This window comes from Emys orbicularis, chromosome 1, assembly GCF_028017835.1.
Source record: "Emys orbicularis isolate rEmyOrb1 chromosome 1, rEmyOrb1.hap1, whole genome shotgun sequence".
In the NCBI taxonomy this organism is placed as follows: Eukaryota; Metazoa; Chordata; order Testudines; family Emydidae; genus Emys; species Emys orbicularis.
In genome coordinates, this window is record NC_088683.1 from 191,637,327 (window position 1) to 191,656,033 (window position 18,707).

General features: G+C 41.8%; 1 protein-coding gene across 1 annotated transcript in view; it reads right to left on the reverse strand.

The window, feature by feature from the left end:
- TMPRSS15 (transmembrane serine protease 15) overlaps positions 1-18,707 on the reverse strand; it is a 149,230-nt gene that overhangs the window by 4,157 nt on the left and 126,366 nt on the right. The window contains 5 exon segments of the mRNA XM_065421225.1: positions 391-486; positions 791-972; positions 7,312-7,486; positions 7,816-7,865; positions 12,643-12,738. Coding sequence (XP_065277297.1) covers positions 391-486; positions 791-972; positions 7,312-7,486; positions 7,816-7,865; positions 12,643-12,738 — 599 coding nt within the window.

The following is an 18,707-nucleotide window of genomic DNA, read 5'->3' on the forward strand; positions in this document are numbered from 1 at the left end:
CCACTCTGTGACTCAGTTTCCCCACTTGCAAAATAATTATAACAACACTTCCTTTGTAAATCGCTTTGAGAAATACTGATGAAAGCTGCTATTTAAGAGGCAGGTATTACTATTACATACACATCCAGCCCACAAATATGTACAGGCAGCTCACATTGACTTCTGTTGTGTGCACACAATCAGAAACACGATAATGGAAATCAAACTGGAAATAAGACATACTTTGTTAACAGGGAGTGAAATTAGCCATTGGAACAACTTCCCAAGCGATGTGGTAGATTTCCCATCACTTCAAGACTTTAAAACGTAAAGTAAAAAATACATCTCTGACATCAAACAAAGAGTTTTCTCATTATTTTTTGTGGTATTTTTAAAAGTGTGGTGACTCACCTTGATTTGTAGTTCTACCCCAGCCAGCAATGGAGCAATTCATTCCTGGCAAAAACTGTTGACTTGCTTCTGGTAAGCAAATAGGCTGTATATAATCTGTGAAAGAGAAATAATTATTTTCAACTTGTTTCCAGTGTTCTGGTTTTTGTGATGTCAGTTACCAAAATGCACATTGATCCAAACCCTCTCTTCCTTGCTCAGGCAAAATTCCCAACAAGTGCAGGACTGAGTCCGCTATGATTGGTTTTCCCAAGATTATATCTAATTTATAAGGACAAGTCCAACTATACCATTAACCCATCATTAATGAGTAAAGTCAGGTTGACTAGTCCACTTGGAGCAAGCTCAAATTCATTCATACAGAGTAAATAAATGTGTAAGAGAAGATCAAAAATCCTACCTGTATAATTCACTTTGAATTGAAGATGCATCATAGCAATGTCATTATTTTTTGTGCGCTTGTTATAATGAGGATTTATGACAATTTGATCGATCTCTTCAATTACTGTTTGAGGATATGTCAGATTCAAAGTGGTATGCAAGCCCAGCACTGCTTTCCACTGAGACGGTATTAAATTCCTCCTAGAGATTGCAAGGAATATTCACAATTATTTATGACCAAATGAAGGACTTGAACAATTTGCTATGTATAATTTGTTTTAATCTTTAATCCCCTCAAGAATGAATATATACACAAACTTTGTATATTTTTTCAGATTAAGTGGAGTAGCATATTGTCTTTTGAAATTGCTTACGGTTTTCTGACAGCGCTAGTGGCCTAAAATTTCGTATCACAGAATTATCAGTTCATTTTGGGTATTAAGCTCAAAAATACATTTATACAGAATTGCTTGGACAATAGTACAATTATGGAAGAATCATTAATTATTATGACCTTTTAAACCGCTGAAATTAAAAATTCCTATGCAATTAATAATCATCCCTCAGATAGAAAATTATGAGCACGAAATACCTTGGGGATGGTAGACTGAGGATATGTCTAAACTGCAACTGGGAGGTGAGATTGCAGCACATATAGCTTTAATTTAGCTAGCTCAAGTTACAATAGCAGTGAAACCACTGTAGTAGGGGCAGTGGCTTCTTGAGTATGTACTCAGGGTTCGGGGTGGACAAGACTAGCCCATGCTGCCGCAACTTCATGGCTATTGTTACTCAAGCTAGCTAGATCAAAGTTAGCTCGGGTATGTCTAGACATGCTGCAATCACACCTCCTGATTGCAGAGTAGACATACCATTAGAAATCTTATTTTTAAAGGTTTTTAACCTACAGCTGAAAAAAAATCTAGAAAATCAAAAGTTAAGACTATCTGAACATAATAGAAACATAGCATTTAAATGAAAAGAAAAATACAAGTTTGTTCCTAAACAATCTGTATTGATTGCTGAGCTGTTTAGGATGTACTTTAGTTAGCGACCTGCTTTATGGCTGAAGTTGTTTTGAATCATCAAATGTCTACTGAATTAATTGATTTACAAACAATATAAATACTTCTGAGCCTGGTTGAAGCTGAACACCCAGGCTTCTCTATAGTGATTGAAATGCAACAAATATTGGTGTCTGTAAAAAAACAGGTTTCAGAGTTGTAACCGTGTTAGTCTGTGTCAGCAAAAACAATGAGGAGTACTTGTGGCACCTTAGAGACCAACCAAATTTATTTGGGCATAAAACCCACTTCATCAGATGCATGGAGTGGAAAATACAGTAGACGGGTATATATACACAGTACATGAAAAGATGGGAGTTGCCTTTCCAAGTGGGAGGGTCAGTGCTAACGAGATAATTCAATTACAGTGGAAGTGGGCTATTCTCAACAGTAGAATACCAAGGAAGGAAAATCACATTTGTACTGGTAATGAGGCCAACGTAATCAGGGTGGCCCATTTCAAACAGTTGACAAGAAGGTGTGAGTAACAATAGGTGGCAATTAGCATGGGGAAATTACTTTTTGTAGTGACCCATCCACTCCCAGTCTTTATTCAGGCCTAATTTGATGGTGTCCAGTTTGCAAATTAATTCCAGTTCTGCACTTTCTCGTTGGAGTCTGTTTTTGAAGTATTTTTGTTGAAGAATTGCCACTTTTAAGTCTGTTATTGAGTGTCCAGGGAGACTGAAGTGTTCTCCGACTGGTTTATGAATGTTATAATTCTTGACGTCTGATTTGTGTCCATTTATTCTTTTGCGTATAGACTGTCTGGTTTGGCCAATGTACATGGGAGAGGGGAATTGCTTGCACATGATGGTATATATCACATTGGTAGATGTGCAGGTGAATGAGCCCCTGATGGTGTGGCTGATGTGGTTAGGTCCTATGATGGTGTCCCTTGAATAGATATGTGGACACTCAATAACAGACTTAAAAGTGGCTATTCTTCAACAAAAGCCTCAGAAACAACTCTGACATCATAATCAAAAAGGCTAACAAAGGAGGTGCTGTCGTCATCATGAATAAGTCGGAATATGAACAAGAGGCTGCTAGGCAGCTCTCTGACACCACATTCTACAGGCCATTACCCTCTGATCCCATTGAGGGTTACCAAAGGGAACTACACCATCTGATCAAGAAACTCTGTGAAGAAGCACAGGAACAAATCTACACAGACACACCCTAAGACCCCTGACCAGGGGTATTCTATCTGCTACCCAAGATCCATAAACCTGGGAATCTTGAACGCCCCATCATCTCAGGCATTGGCACTCTGACAGCAGGATTGTCTGGCTATGTAGACTCTCTCCTCAGGCCCTACACTCCCAGCACTCCCAGCTATCTTCGAGACACTACTGACTTCCTGAGGAAACTACAATCCATTGGTGATCTTCCAGGATACACCATCCTAGCCACTATGGATGTAGAGGCTCTCTACACCAACATTCCACACAAAGATGGACTACAAGCTGTCAGGAACAGTATCCCCGATAATGCTGTCCTCACCCAGAACTATTTCAGATTTGGGGACAATTTATACCTTCAAGTCACTGCTATGGGTACCTGCATGGCCCCACAGTATGCCAACATTTTTATGGCTGACTTAGAACAACATTTCCTTGGCTCTCGTCCCCTAATGCCCCCTCCACTTGCACTACATTGATGACATCTTCATCATCTGGACCCATGGGAAGGAGGCCCTTGAGGAATTCCACCAGGATTTCAACAATTTTCACCCCACCATCAACCTCAGCCTGGACCAGTCCACACAAGAGATCCACTTCCTGGACACTACAGTGCAAATAAGCGATGGTCACATAAACACCACCCTATACCAGAAACCTACTGACCGCTATACTTACCTACATGACTCCAGCTTTCATCCAGACCACATCACACGATCCATTGTCTACAGCCAAGCTCTAAGATTCAACCACATTTGTTCCAATCCCTCAGACAGAGACAAACACCCATAGGATCTCTATCAAGCGTTCTTAAAACTACAATACCCACCTGGTGAAGTGAAGAAACAGATTGACAGAGTCAGAAGGGTATCCAGAAGTTACCTACTACAGGATAGGCCCAACAAAGAAAGTAACAGAACTCCACTAGCCGTCACTTTCAGCCCCCAACTAAAACCTCTCCAGCGCATCATCAACGATCTACAACCTATCCTGAAGGATGATCCCTCACTCTCACAGACCTTGGGAGACGGGCCAGTCCTCGCTTACAGACAGCCCCCGAACCTGAAGCAAATACTCACCAGCAACTACACAGCACACAGCAAAAACACTAACCCAGGAACCTATCCCGGCAAGAAACCCCGTTCCCAACTCTGTCTACATATCTATTCAAGGGACACCATCATAGGACCTAACCACATCAGCCACACCATCAGCAGCTCATTCACCTGCACATCTACCAATGTGATATATGCCATCATGTGCAAGCAATGCCCGTCTCCCATGTACATTGGCCAAACCAGACAGTCTATACACAAAAGAATAAATGGACACAAATCAGACGTCAAGAATTATAACATTCATAAACCAGTCGGAGAACACTTCAATCTCCCTGGACACTCAATAACAGACTTAAAAGTGGCAATTCTTCAACAAAAATTCTTCAAAAACAGACTCCAACGAGAAAGTGCAGAACTGGAATTAATTTGCAAACTGGACACCATCAAATGAGGCCTGAATAAAGACTGGGAGTGGATGGGTCACTACAAAAAGTAATTTCCCCATGCTAATTGCCACCTATTGTTACTCACACCTTCTTGTCAACTGTTTGAAATGGGCCACCCTGATTACATTGGCCTCATTACCAGTACAAAAGTGATTTTTCCTCCCTTGGTATTCTACTGTTGAGAATAGCCCACTTCCACTGTAATTGAATTGTCTCACTAGCACTGACCCCCAACTTGGTAAGGCAACTCCCATCTTTTCAAGTACTGTGTGTATATACCTGCCTACTGTATTTTCCATTCCATGCATCTGACGAAGTGGGTTTTAGCCCTCGAAAGCTTATGCCCAAATAAATGTGTTAGTCTCTAAGGTGCCACAAGTACTCCTAGTTGTTTTTGTAAAAAAACAGTTAGTGATGAATACAGACTATCTCTGAATATGGTGAAAATGAAATTCATGATTAACAAAAACAAGATGAAAGCAAACACCTCAATTAATGCTCCAGATGTAGAGGTAGTAAATGATTTCTGTTATCTGGGGTCATACATAGCCAACCAAGGAGGCTGTTTTAAAGAAATTGGAAGAAATATAGGAATGGTTTGCTCCGCAATGACCCCCTAACAAAACTTTGGAAAAAAAACATAGAATCTTAAAATGTGCAAAGTTTCAACTGGTGAAAAACTTAATTTTCTCAATAGCAACCTACGGATGTGAATTGTGGGAAATTAAGGCTGCTGACAAGAAGAAAACTGAAGCCCTTGAAATGTGGTGCTGACAAAGACTCTTGCATATCTCCTGGATAGAAAAGATGAGGAATGTTTATGTTAGGAGCATTGCTGGAGAGAAGCAGACTTTGTTGTCAGAAATCAACAGGCACAAACTCATGTACTTTGGTCACATCAGGCACAGAGATGGAAATAACTTTGAGACAGTTATCACAGAAGGAATGGTGGCAAGTCATTGTAATAGGGTATGATCATTGAGGAGATGAATAGATGGTGTGTAGCAGATTACTGGGAAGTCATCTGCTGAGTGTTCATAGGTAGCAATGGATAGAGAAGGCTTCAGTAAATTCTGCCACAATGTCACCAATATTCAGACATAAATAAATGGATTTTACTCTCTGACAATAGTGATAGCTCTTCCATGATTTTTTAAACACTATGTTTTCCTATTCTTGGTCCCCTCTACAGCACTTTAATTATAGACATAATGGTAACATATTGTAGGAAATATTTTAAAATATACCTCATCTCCTAACATTCTGGGTAGTGCACCATAGAGACTACTTGAGGTGATTAAAACATCTATTCAGACAAATTGAGATTTATTCCAATTGTGTAGAGTAGTGTAAATCTTGATCAGTCTCTCATAGTGTACAACAGAGAGTCATAATTACACAGGCAACACTAAATTTACCTTTATGAGATATGATGTCATTCTTTACTCTCACACCATTGGGAAAGCTTTGAGTGAGTAATGAAGACACCAAATTAATTACAGATAAAGTGCAAATGCTTGATGAGGTATCATATATTTAATGTATACAACCTTCCATTTTCAAAAAAGTGTCTCTTGATGTAAATGACTCCTTACTGAAGTCATTGAAATGTGGGGCTACTAAGAACTCCGGGAGCTGTGAGCTGGACTCCATCTCTTATTAGGTGAATGAATAATTTGGTACATAATAATTAAATGATGAGCTGGGTTGTTAACTGTACCTATCACTAATTTCAGGTTTTTCCCTAGTCTGGTGCAGACTTCAGCAGTAATGTCATTTTTATAAAACTGGGTCCCTGCTGTACATGAGTTTCCACCACAACATTATACATTGGGGGATGGGAGAGAGAGAAAGAGAAATTAGGTGTTTGAAAAATCCTACAGAACTGTCTCAAGCCCCTTACATTAATTTTTCCCTCATACTTTCTATTGACTCTGGCTATTCTCCATTTGAACACAGTTTTGTTATTGGGTATGATTTTCAAGTACCTAATCTGAATCATTTATCTGATGGGCCTTTGGACCACTAAATAATTCTTTTTCAACTTTGAAAATAAACAATTAATTTGGCAAAACAACATTATTCTAGCACGGAAAAGTCATTTTACTGTGGCAAAAATAATAATAAAAAAGAATATTATTAAAAGCATAAATGTAAGCCTTGATTCTGCAGTCAGATCCATCAGAACATAACAATATAGGATTGGAACATACCTCCTGGGTCAATGAGTTCAGTCCCCTGCTATCGAAGACAACCACATCTATTCCCTTTCATAGGATCCATAAGGGGAGATCCCTGTGAATATGTGGTTCCCATTGACTTCAATGGGACTCTATGGGTCTGTCCACACTACAATAAAAAACCTGCAGTACCAAGTCACAGAGCCCATGTCAGCAGGGCTCAGGTTGAGGGTCTAAAAAATTCAGTGCAGGCTTTCAGGCTTGGGCTGGAGCCTGGGCTCTGAGACCTTCTCCCCTTGCGGGGTCTCAGAGTCTGTGCTACAGCCCAAGGCTGAATGCCTACACTGAAATTTTATAGCCCCGCAGCCTGAGCCCTGTGAGCCCAAGTGAGCAGACCAGGGCCAGCAGTGGCCATGCCGCAGGTCTTTTATCGCAGTGTAGACATACCCTATGTGGCTAGCAGTGTTGCCCTATGCATATCCGATTGATAGGTCAGGGCCATTCTGTAACCCAGCTTTATGAACGAGCATCTTCCCATCAGGGTACATGTAGATTTTGGGAGGGTCATCGTGTTCTATGTATTAACTTAAGGAGAAAGTAAACATTACCCATATACACAGTGCGCTGCTGAGACCAGCCATTCATCACTGATGAGGGAAGCTCCACATGTAGGTCTTTCATTAAAAAACAGCGAGACTACCCAAGGCCAAGCTCCTTCTTTGGCATCACTTCCACCTACAATCTTTGCACCGATCTCCTGAGTTATGAGTCGTTTTCCACAAGCTAGAATTAGAAAGGGGAGGGGAAGTCTGAAATTAATTTATGCCATATTTCAAGATGTGCTCAAGATACAAAGTTCCAGTCTGGAACTGGATCTGATCTCTCCTAGAGTTTGGGGGCGGGGGTGTGGTGTGGATATCTTCTTTTTGTTTGCACCCATTGTATGTTTAAGTCTAAAAACAACTGAAGATTGTAAATGTTCCTGCTTCATTGTTTATATGAAAATACAGTTTATATTTCACTGCCAAAATCTTTCAAACAATATACATGAAGTTTATGGAGCCAACAATTTGATTTTTAAAGTGGAAGTTTCTTATGAAATATTTACTTACGTTTATTGTTGCATTGCAGATGAATCACCAGATTACTGAGACACTGTTTGCTAGAATGAAAGCACAGTTGTTAAAAATACTGGTATCTGCAGGCCAGGTGACATTACATGAGTATGTTTAAGTGCAGTTTAGCATCATTACAAAACTTCTTCTGTACATCAAGTTTCCTTATTCTAAAGGAAAACCACGGTGTTAATGTGCAGTAATTTGGCTGTACTACCCAATGCTTAAATGTAAGTTTCAATTATAATATACAATATGGATATCACACATATAAATTCTCCTTTGCTGGACATTTGATTAAAAACAGCATATTATAGACATTAAAATAGCCTAATCTTTAGGGGAGAAATGTCATCTGCTAAAATTCTGAATCCAATATAATCTGAATTCAATATGGATTTTTTGCTGCCTTCTTAGGTGTATTCAGGAACTTGCCACTAGATATCAGTGTAACCAAAGAATTAATATATATATATATATATATATATATATATATTAGTCTGATATCAGTGTAGCTTTCATGGAGATAACACTGCACTGTAGAATATATATATAGACACATATAAAGGCTTAGGAATTATTTAGAAGAGACATAAAGCCAGAAGCCTGAAGAGCACAAGGCCACAGATCAAAACTACTCAAGCATTTCTGACACCCAGAGGTTTTAAGATTATCTTCATAGCTTGTAATGAATCCGAGCACTGGGGACAGTGCCTGTGCCACCAATTAAATCTGATATATACAAAAATATACCAGGAAAGAATAGCAACAGAGGACTAGTTTAATACATAGTTTGTTTTTTAAATGTATACAGAGTAATATAACATGATTATATAAATGTAGCTATCATCATTTCCCTATTATACAATAACATATACTCTCATATTGTAATCCAGAATCACTGTATCGTTTTCACATTGCAAACATCTCCTATTTTCAGTCTTACATATAACTCCAAGGATGTAGTTTACATCATTGAAGCCAAATTCTTCAGTCTTTACTCAAACTCCCATGAAAACGCATAAGCCCATGTAAACCAGCTGTGCATTGGGCCATCTGGCAGGGAGGATGAATAAGCTGGTACAGAAAGGGGTAGGGCAGGGAACACACCTCCTTCCAGCAGGATTGCACAGTAACTGGTAACTTTTGCAAATGAGCTCCATCTCCACCAAACTGGAGGTGGGATAGAATGTTCGCTCATCTGGACAGGGCCCATGCCTTCTATGATGGTGATACAACATCTCCTACTCTTTAATCTACAGCAGGGAGCTATGTGTAGGAGTGGCAACTCACTGGGGTATTTCTTACACTGCTGACACCCCCTGATTGTCATGATCAGAGGGACTTCAAACTGGTGGGCCTCCACCTTTACTTCATGTTGGAGCTGTCAGTCTGGAGATTGGTTCTGGGTTGTTCATCCCCATTTGTCATTCCTATGGCTGCCAGCTGGGTAGCGGAGGAGGATCCATTCCCCTTAGAGCTGGATGAAAATTTTCAGTTGAATAGTTTATTAGCCAAAACATGCAGTTTGGACCAGCCTGAAAATATTCCTGAATTTGGAACAAATTTGCCAAATGCTTTTGGCCAAAACAATGATTTGGGATTAGGTGCGATTTGCTAAATGAACAGAAGAGAAGGCGGTGCCAGCACCCTAATAACTTTTAGCCTAAACTTTAGTGTTTAGGGCATTCAGCTGAATACAGTTGTCCCCTGTACCTGATATGGAGAAGGGATTTGAACTTGGGTCTCCCATATTGCAGAAAATTGCCCTAACCATTAGAACAGTTTCAATAGGAGAGAGTGAAACACCCCCACAGCAGCATACCCTATAGTCCAGGGGCTAGGGTACACTCCTGCAATGATGGAGACCTGTGTTCAAATCCCTTTTCTACATCTGACAGAGGGTGGAACTGAACGCGAGTCTCCTACATCCTGCATGAGCGCCCTAATCACTGGGATAAAGGTTATAAGATAGGCAGTACTACCTCTTTCCCTTCCCCTCATGCCCACATTTGGTGAATTTAACTGTTCATTTCCTTTGCTATTATTTTTAAAAGCATTTGGAAAGGAAACAATACATTTTATTTTCAGTCAAATGAAATGTTCTGTTTGACACAAAATGAAATTTCTCTTGACTTTTTCAATTTGCCAATTTTTTTCAGAATTTTTGATTTTGGTTTGATTCGAACCAAAATTGTTTTTCAATGTTTCAGAGCTGCCAATGAAACAGAAAAATCAATTATTTGCCCAGTTCTAATCCCCCTCCTCTCCCATTGAAATGTCAGGGAGGCCTGGTGCGTGCTGACTGCTTCCCCTGTGTTACTCCCAAAAGGCCCACTTGTCACACTGTATATAGGAGTTGGGCTGGATGACTTTGATGGCTGCGTGAATATTATCCTTCCCAGTTGCTCTTAGCAGAAATATTTCTTGCTGTGGACAGTGGCGGATTAGCCACTGGGACAACGGGGCCCATGTCCAGGGGCCCCGGCCAATTAGGGGCCCCCCCAAAAATAGGTGCCCTTGTGCCCCGACCTGATCTGCCTGCCTGGCACTCCTGCCGGGGAGTGGGGTCGGGGTGCAGGGGCTTGCACTGCTCCTCTTGCCCTCCTGGTGCTCCAGCTGGGCTGTGGGGGAAGCCCCCGCCCCTGACCCCACTCCCCGCCAGGAGTGCCAGGTGGCGGGGTGGGGTGGGACAAGCCCCCGTGCCCCAACCCCATTTCCCTGGCAGGAGTGCCGAGGAGGAGACTGCAGGAGGAAGGGGGTGGAGAGGGGCCCCCACTTGCTCTGGCCGAGGTCCCCACAAATCCCTAATCTGTCTCTGGCTGTGGAGCCTGCCATGCCACAGAGTTGCTTAGTGCATAGCCCCACCAATGCTTCTAGGGCTAGGATCTGGCCCAATGCAAATGTTATCCTTCTGTCAGTAAATAAGTTCCCTGTGTGTCCGAGATATGAACAGTAGTTTCATCTCTGGGTCACATTTTACTATTCTTAATCAGTCAAAACTCCTATGACCTTCAAAGGGAGTTTTGACTGAGTAAGGACTAAATGCAGTGTGGGATCTGGCCTTCATGTATTGATTATCAATTGACTTTTATTATTATTAGTTTATTTTACTAAAAGAAAAACACTCTAATCCTTCTCTCATTCTGTAACATTACAACTTCTGTGAAACTACATGAAGGTATAATGGTATCACAATAAAAGTGATCCTTATCAGGAGTCCAGATGATAAACAGAAAAGAAATCTCTTTCTGCAGTAGGAATGCAGTTAAGATGAATGGTCTTCTTCCTTTTCCTCTTGCTCTCCTCATTCTTTAGTGTTTAACTGATAGTAATAGAAGACACCTTTAAATCATAGGCTGCTCTTTAAGATCTCTCATGGCAATGCTTGTTTAGACGTACATTTTATTAAAAAAAGAAAAACAGCTTTTAATGATCCTCCATTACTCTAAGATGGTTTTTCTTCCACCACCAGTGAGACTGATAAATATTTGGTATTAACAGAATAGAATTAGAACAGAAAATGTATCAATCAGCTTCCAGCAGGGAAAAAGAAAACTCTGCAGCAAATTAAATATTCTCTATAGCTTTACTATTGTGCAATATGGCTCATAAGTGAAGCCTACAAGACTACTGATGCATCCCATCTTCAATCCAGTCTAAGCAACCGAGCAATTATATGGTGATTTTCTGTGTCAGCGCATCTATCAAGGTTCCAGGAAAATGTAACTGTTAATGTGATAGGACTACTAAGCTTTCTTAGCTCCTTTAAGGCACTGCTTTAACTGCAGTGTAAACTGTCTGGCTAGTTAATGGCAAGCACCTCTCCTTTGATAGGTGTGCCTAAAGCACTGCACCTCTTGTGAACGTAATTCTTTGCAACTATTAAATTCAGGGTCTATAGTCAAGAAAAGCTCCCAATTATTCCAAACCCATAGAAATCCTTCAAAGTCACATCAGATATAATATAGGGTAAAAGAGATTAGGGGTAGGATATGGTTCTGAACAGCTCTTCGCTTAATGAGCTGATTTCCGTGAGAAAGATATGGAGACAAAGCCAGAAGAACTATACAGGCCTCATTTTATTTTATATTTATATAAAATATAAATATTTATTTATATTTACTACCACTTGCCTTAAAACATATCCAACCAGGAAGAGAAGGACTTTTTTTTTCTAGCTGGCTATTACATTTGTATTGATCTCTGTTCTTGTTATGGATTTTGTCCCAAACTACCAGTTTTCAGTATTTTCCTAACATTTTATATTTAATATGAGAAGCAGTGTGGGCTACAAGATAGAACACTGGACTGGGACTTAAGAGATCTGGGTTCTTCTATTCTTGCCATCAATCTGAGCAATGACATTGGCCAAGTCACCTCACTTCTCTGGACCCCTTATTCTCCATCTGTAAAACGGGGTTAATGATACTTAATGTAAAAACTTTGAGATCTATGGATACAAAATGCTATGCAAGAATAGTACTATTTATTATTGAAACCACAGTAGCACCTAGACGCCCAAACCAAGATTGTAATATACAAACACATAGAGAAAGTCCCTGCCCCAAAAGCTTACAATACACAACACATGGCAGGGGAAACAGAGACATGAAATGACTTGCCCAAGGTCACACAGAAAGTCAGTGGCAGAGATGGAATAGAATCTAGGTCTCCTGGCTTTCAGTGCAGTGCCTTATATACTAGATCACACTGGCTCTCAACTAAAGTAAAGTAGAACAAGACATTTATTATTATATTTATTTTTATTTACCACTATGATCAATTTGATCCTTAATGTGAGAAAGATGCATTGATGCCTACCTTGGTGTAAGTATTAGGCTCTGGTTCGCTGCTTTGGTGATTTTTACAAATGGCCCATTTCCAGTGGATAACATCGCTGATGATGTATTCATATTTCTAGGAGGAGGAAAAAAAGTGAGACATTTTAAAGATACTCATTGTGTTTCTCTGACTGAATTCCTAGAATAGTGGGTATTTATTCAAAGATTTTTGAGGTTTGAAATCTAAAGGAAAAAGAACAGAAACAAACACCAAAAAAAAAAAAAAAAAAAAAAAAAATCTCCCACAAAAACCAGGTACTACCTTCACTCTGACACACACTTCTTGAAATATTTCATTTAAGATGCCTGAATAGCAATGAAAGGTCCAGATTAAAGATTTTAATGACAGTGAGTTATCAGATTTCTGTTTTTCAATGCCACCACTCAAAAGTATTGCACTGCCATTTTTAAAAGATAGAGTTAAATTTTATTATGCAGTGTTCAACAATAGTCAATTGAAACTTGTGTAGCACAGTTCTGTACTTTGGGGGGAAATAACAGTATTATGTACACTGGGCTTTACAGAACAAATAGAGGTGACTTCTCTATCTAGAAGAGTTTAAAGTCAAAGGACTTGATGGAGCTATTTGTGAAATAAGATATTACTTAATGTGAAAATGGCAAAGCCTAGCTCTAAATTAAGAATGGAAGAGACAACAACTCAGAGGGACAGGAACGGAAAGATCAAGTACAATATGATTGTCCAGTTACTTGGAGGCTAGTGTGTATGTCTTGGTGGTTAGAATTTTTTTCTAAAAAAAACCTCAATGTTTTTAAACCTGACTACAGAATAGCATACAAAAACCTAGCCAGCTTGAGAATTTCAGCTGAGCAGAAAAGCAGTGCATTTATTCTCCATTGACTCACACTTTGTGTAATTATCACATCTGTGCAATGTCAGGATAATATACTGCCATTCTAATATGGGAGCATCTTACATGCACTTTGCATTGAGATAAGTGGCTACACAAGATGCAAGGCAGTGGTGAAGCAATTCTACAGTACTTATGTATGCAGTTGGGAGAGAACTATAACTCCGGATATGAAATTCAACTCCCCCAAAACTGATGGTAAATTCTGATCTGAACTTCTGTGTCCTGAGCCACGTTCCTTAATAGCTGAACCAGAACCCAGTGGGTGTGATTCTCCACTGTCACATCAGTTCCATTCCAGTTGCACTTTATTGAATTTAACGGAGCCAGGCTAGTGTAAAAGTGGTATAACAGAATAGAGCATTGGGCTGTAAACACTAAACCCCCTACCTTTGGGACAAGGTTAACTCTGGATTCAATTCAAGATGCAATCTTAGTAACATGGGTCTGTTCCTAGTTACAAGTCCATTCAAACCAGCTTGCTTAAAAAGCAATCTGGAAAGGGAATACACCCTTATTACACACCCAATTTTCAGTACAGTACAGTAGCATTGTTTCAGATTGTTTTACTGTAATGACACATTCATGTACTTGAAAAATTCCATCCTAGCAGTTACTTGGCCTCACAGGCATTTGTAGGAACATAATAATGAAGTATACCAAAAATACACTGAGTCACAATTCTGCCCTGATTTATACTCTGTGCAACCTCCCTGACATCTTCAGCTTTCTTGAGGATTGGGGAACTTCTCTAATGGCTAGTAATAGGGGAGGGATAAGCTGGTTCCAGTGGCAAAGATCTTCTGGCGGAAACTTCAACATCATCTCTTTAAGGGCTCGATTAAACTGCCCTACTAACCCATCAGTCTGTGGGTGATAAATGGACATTTGTAGCTTTTTTATTCGTAACAGGCCACAGACCTGTTGGAACAGTTGTGAGGTGAAATTGGTACCTTGGTCTGTCAGGTGTTCCTTGGGGAGAGACACCTGGGGAAAGATTCTAAAGAGCTATGCAGCCACAGTTTTTACCGTGACATTCTGGAGGGGGATCGCCTCCAGGAACTGGGTGGTGTAGTTGAGAATGGTCAGGAAATATTGGAACCCCCTGACTTTCTTCAGGAGGGGTCCTACCAGGTCCATTGCGACTCTCTTGAAGGGGGAGTCGATCACCGGCAGGGGGACAAGGGAAGCCTTCAGTACCCCTCGCAGGGCTGTGAGTTGACACTCTGGACAGAAGTCACAAAAATCCTTTACCTCCCGGTGTATCTTGGGCCAGAAGAACCGTGTCAGGATCTGGGCTAAGATCTTCTCATGCCCGAGATGTCCCGTCACGGGAATGGTGTGGGCAAGCTGCAAGATGGCCCATCAGTGGCATCGGGGGACTACCAGCTGGGTCTGGATGTCCTGGGTCCAGGAGTCACGATCGACTCACTAGAGGCAGTTGCCTGTCAACTAGAAGTGGGGATACTGCATTGCCTGGGGGTGGGCAGTGTTCCATGGTCTTCCCATCAACATGAGTCAACTGTTCAGAGGCCTGTCCAAGGGTGGGGTCCTCCCACTAGTCACGGTTAAAGTCTGAGCCTAAACCAGGGGGTTCATCATGAGTGAGAGGCCCGCGATCACCCCCTTCATCAGGAAGGTCCTGGTCGGCCTTGAGGTATTGCTGGTTGCTTGGGTTGAGGTTCCTGCGTGCCCAGTCTGTCCCTTCCAGGACTTCTCCCTCAAAGACACCCTGGGGTTCTTAGGACTCGAGGCTCACGGTGTGCTGGACCCCCAAGAAGCTGCTCCAGTCTCGACCTAAGATGATGGGCTAGGCCAGCTTTGGTGCCAGGCCCACTGTCATAATCCTTGTATCCCTCCTCACAGTCAAGGTGATCCAGGCCTGAGGGTAAGACTTCACATCCCCATGATACACTGCAGCAAAATGACCCCCAACTATGGGTCTGGGGGCTTGTCAAGGTCCTGACATACCAGAGTCTGTCCACAACCAGAGTTGACGAGGGTGGAAATCCAAATTCCGTCCATATCTAAGAGGGTCGTCACTTGGCCCCGGGGGCTGCTTACATGCCCAAGATTCCCCGGTCCAGACTCAGCTGAAACTGAGGAAGGCCTCCAGGTCACCTCTGGGACCCATATTTGTCAAAGGCACCATGGGGATATTCGGGGTCACTGCTCCCCCAGGATTGGAGCTGCTGGGTATTGGTATCAACACGGCCAGCTGCTGCAAGCACTGCCATTCTTTGTGGTAGAGTTGGGCCCCCAGCTCTTGAATGAGTTGCTGTTGTTGGTTCCTGAGCTGTTGCAGGCATTGCTGCTGCTGCACAAGCTGCGCTGTATGCTGCTGCTGTTGGCACTTGGTGAGCTTCTTGACCTCCAGCCTTCCTGGTTGGGAAGGTTCACCGTTCTATCATCTGACAGATGGGGGGGATTTGATATGCTGCTTCTCTGGGCTTGTCCCCTTGTTTCAGGGGTGGGATGATGCCTGAATTCTCCACCAATTGTAGTGGTCCCTCACTCTTGAGTGGCGAGGGAGGCCACTCTGCCTCACTACAGGAAGACAATAATCAATAGTCTATGGGGGAAGCTCTTGCCGTCTGAGAAGGGCAAAGCACAAACCGTCTTTAGCCCACAGCCTCCTGGCAGGGCCAGATTCAGGGGCGGCTCCACGCACCAGCGCAGCAAGTGCGTGCCTTAGGTGGCAAGCCGCGGGGGGCATGCCTGCGGGAGGTCCGCCAGTCCCGTGGCTTTGGCGGGAATTCGGCGGTGGGTACGCCGAAGGCGCGGGACCGGCAGATCACCCGCAGAAATGCCGCCGAATCCGCATGACCAGCGGACCGCCCGCAGGGGTGCTGTCAAAGGCCGCCTGACTGCCGTGCTTGGGGTGGCAAAAAACATAGAGCCGCCACTGGGCAGACTGCATGTAACAGTTTATAAGGGGCTCTGGCCTTCTGGCCAGGGTAGAGCACAAACAGACTTTGGTGCAGGCCTCTCGGTCTAGAATGAGTTTGCAGCCACCCCAGGTGTGAGATGGCAGTGCCTCATACCATGATCCTTTAACTGAATACACATTTTAAATTTGATTGGTTGAAAGAGATCCTGTAATAGGGTAAAAACCTGCAATCTTTCTAACTCAAGTCAAAGCGCCCACTGACCTCTGACTATCTACTCAGTGCTTTTCTTCTCCTACATTTCTTGATCTTTTTTCAGCCAAGTTAGAACTAACTATTTCTCCCTCTTGCTCCTCTATTTGACTAGTGCTATGCTGTCTGGATTACTGTTCTGGATTTCTCTCAATTTTTCTCTAGTCTTTGACACCTCCTCAAGATAATAGCCCCCTCACTTCCTGAAAGCAAGTTTAAAGTGCTTCTCTGAGTTAACCCTCAAGAGTTTCTCTTGATTTATCAAATTACAGCAAGTTAGTTGACTAAAGGTTTCTTAGATTATTTTGTTGGAACACATAAAACTGCAAATTCCAAGAACATGTACTGGATTGTAATCTGTTGAATAAAATACCACCTCATTCAAAATCAATGAAATGTCTTCTCTATTCTTTCTTCCTTTTCAGTAAAGATAAAAAGAAATCAAATGTCTTTATTGGAAAGCTATTATTGTAATAACTTTCATTTCGTTCAGTAGAGCCAGGATTTCAGTTATACAGCATTATTATTTCCATTATGCAAGAGAACATACACATGGTGATGCAGGCCATGTGTGCCCTGAAAGGTTTCAGGGAACTGTTCTGATGAGATTCTTTTATTGTTCTGTCAAGTACTGATCAGCAGTTGGAAACAACAGAGAAAAAATATGATTTACAATGAAGGAAAAAGCCATACGAATTTACAAATATTTCCGCTCTTACCTTTGCTAATCCAAACTCCTTTCTTGTATGATTTAATGTATTAACATAATGGGCTGAATCTTAAAGTCTGGATTTGGGATTTAATATTGGAACCTCAATTGATGAAATCAGTCTATTGGAAGTTTCCCAAACTGTGATTAAATGCTTACAGTTAAAAAAAAAGGAAGGTCTAGGGGGCTTGGGAGATCCTGGTACAATTTCCTGCTTTTGCACAGACTTCCTGTGTAATCCTGGGCAAGTTGCCTTAGTTCCCCACCTTTAAAATGGGGAAAATGGCCCTATCTTACAGGGCTCCCCAAACTCCCTGCACTTATTAACAGTGGAGACTCTGGCTCAGAAGATATTATCAGGTCCCTAGGGATCTGAATTCTTGCAGTACTGACAGTATCAAGGATTGGGACAAGTGGGAACCTGTGGGTGATGGCTTTAGTACCAATGCAGCTGGCACCAAGCACTTGGTATGGGATTCCCTTGGTACCATAGATAGGTGAGCAGTCTTTCTGGTTATTGGTAATGAGTGTTGTTCAGGGATGGGCTTGGTCTTTTCAAGCCTATCTCTGCTGGTATGGGTACCTGAACTCTGTACTGAGTCTGTCTTAGATGACTGACTCCTTTTTGCCTTTGCTGTACTGGCCTCACTCATATCCTGCACAGACACCTCTTAGCACCTGAGGTCTCCGTAGTCTTCTTGTGAGCTGGTGACTAACTTCTTGGAGATTTCCTCATCACATACTTTTGCTTAGAGGCAGATGTAGATGAGGACTTCGGCACCATAAATGTACTTGGTGTCATTGTACTGCCTACCTCTCTGCTAGTCTCTGGTGACTGAGATATCGATGCGGATGGGGCACTAGCTGTACTGGGAGATCTCTGTACGGGGGGGGGGGGGGGGGGGCTCTCTCTCCCAAATCTGAAGCTGGATGTAAATCTTGCTCCATCATAAGGAGTTTAAACTTAATTTCTCTGTTTTGGGGGGATTTCCCCTTGAAGGAAGTGCAGATCTTGCACTTGTTGGGGGTATGAGACAACAGAGGTACTGGGAGAGTCTGTCACTTATTGGAATAACCTCACGACAGGAGAGGCACCTCTTGAATCCTGGGAAAATTCCAGGCATTCTCGAGCCAAACTAATGAAAATTTAACCTCTAGAAGGGAAAATCTCCGAACTATGTAACTATCTCTAAGAATAAATATTTTTTTTACGAAAGAAAAGAAAAAAACAAAAAGGAACAATTCTTCTAGCAACTATAACACTGTAAGGTAAGGAATTATAAGGTAACTATCTGAGAAAAAGCTAAATATTAGAGAACAGACA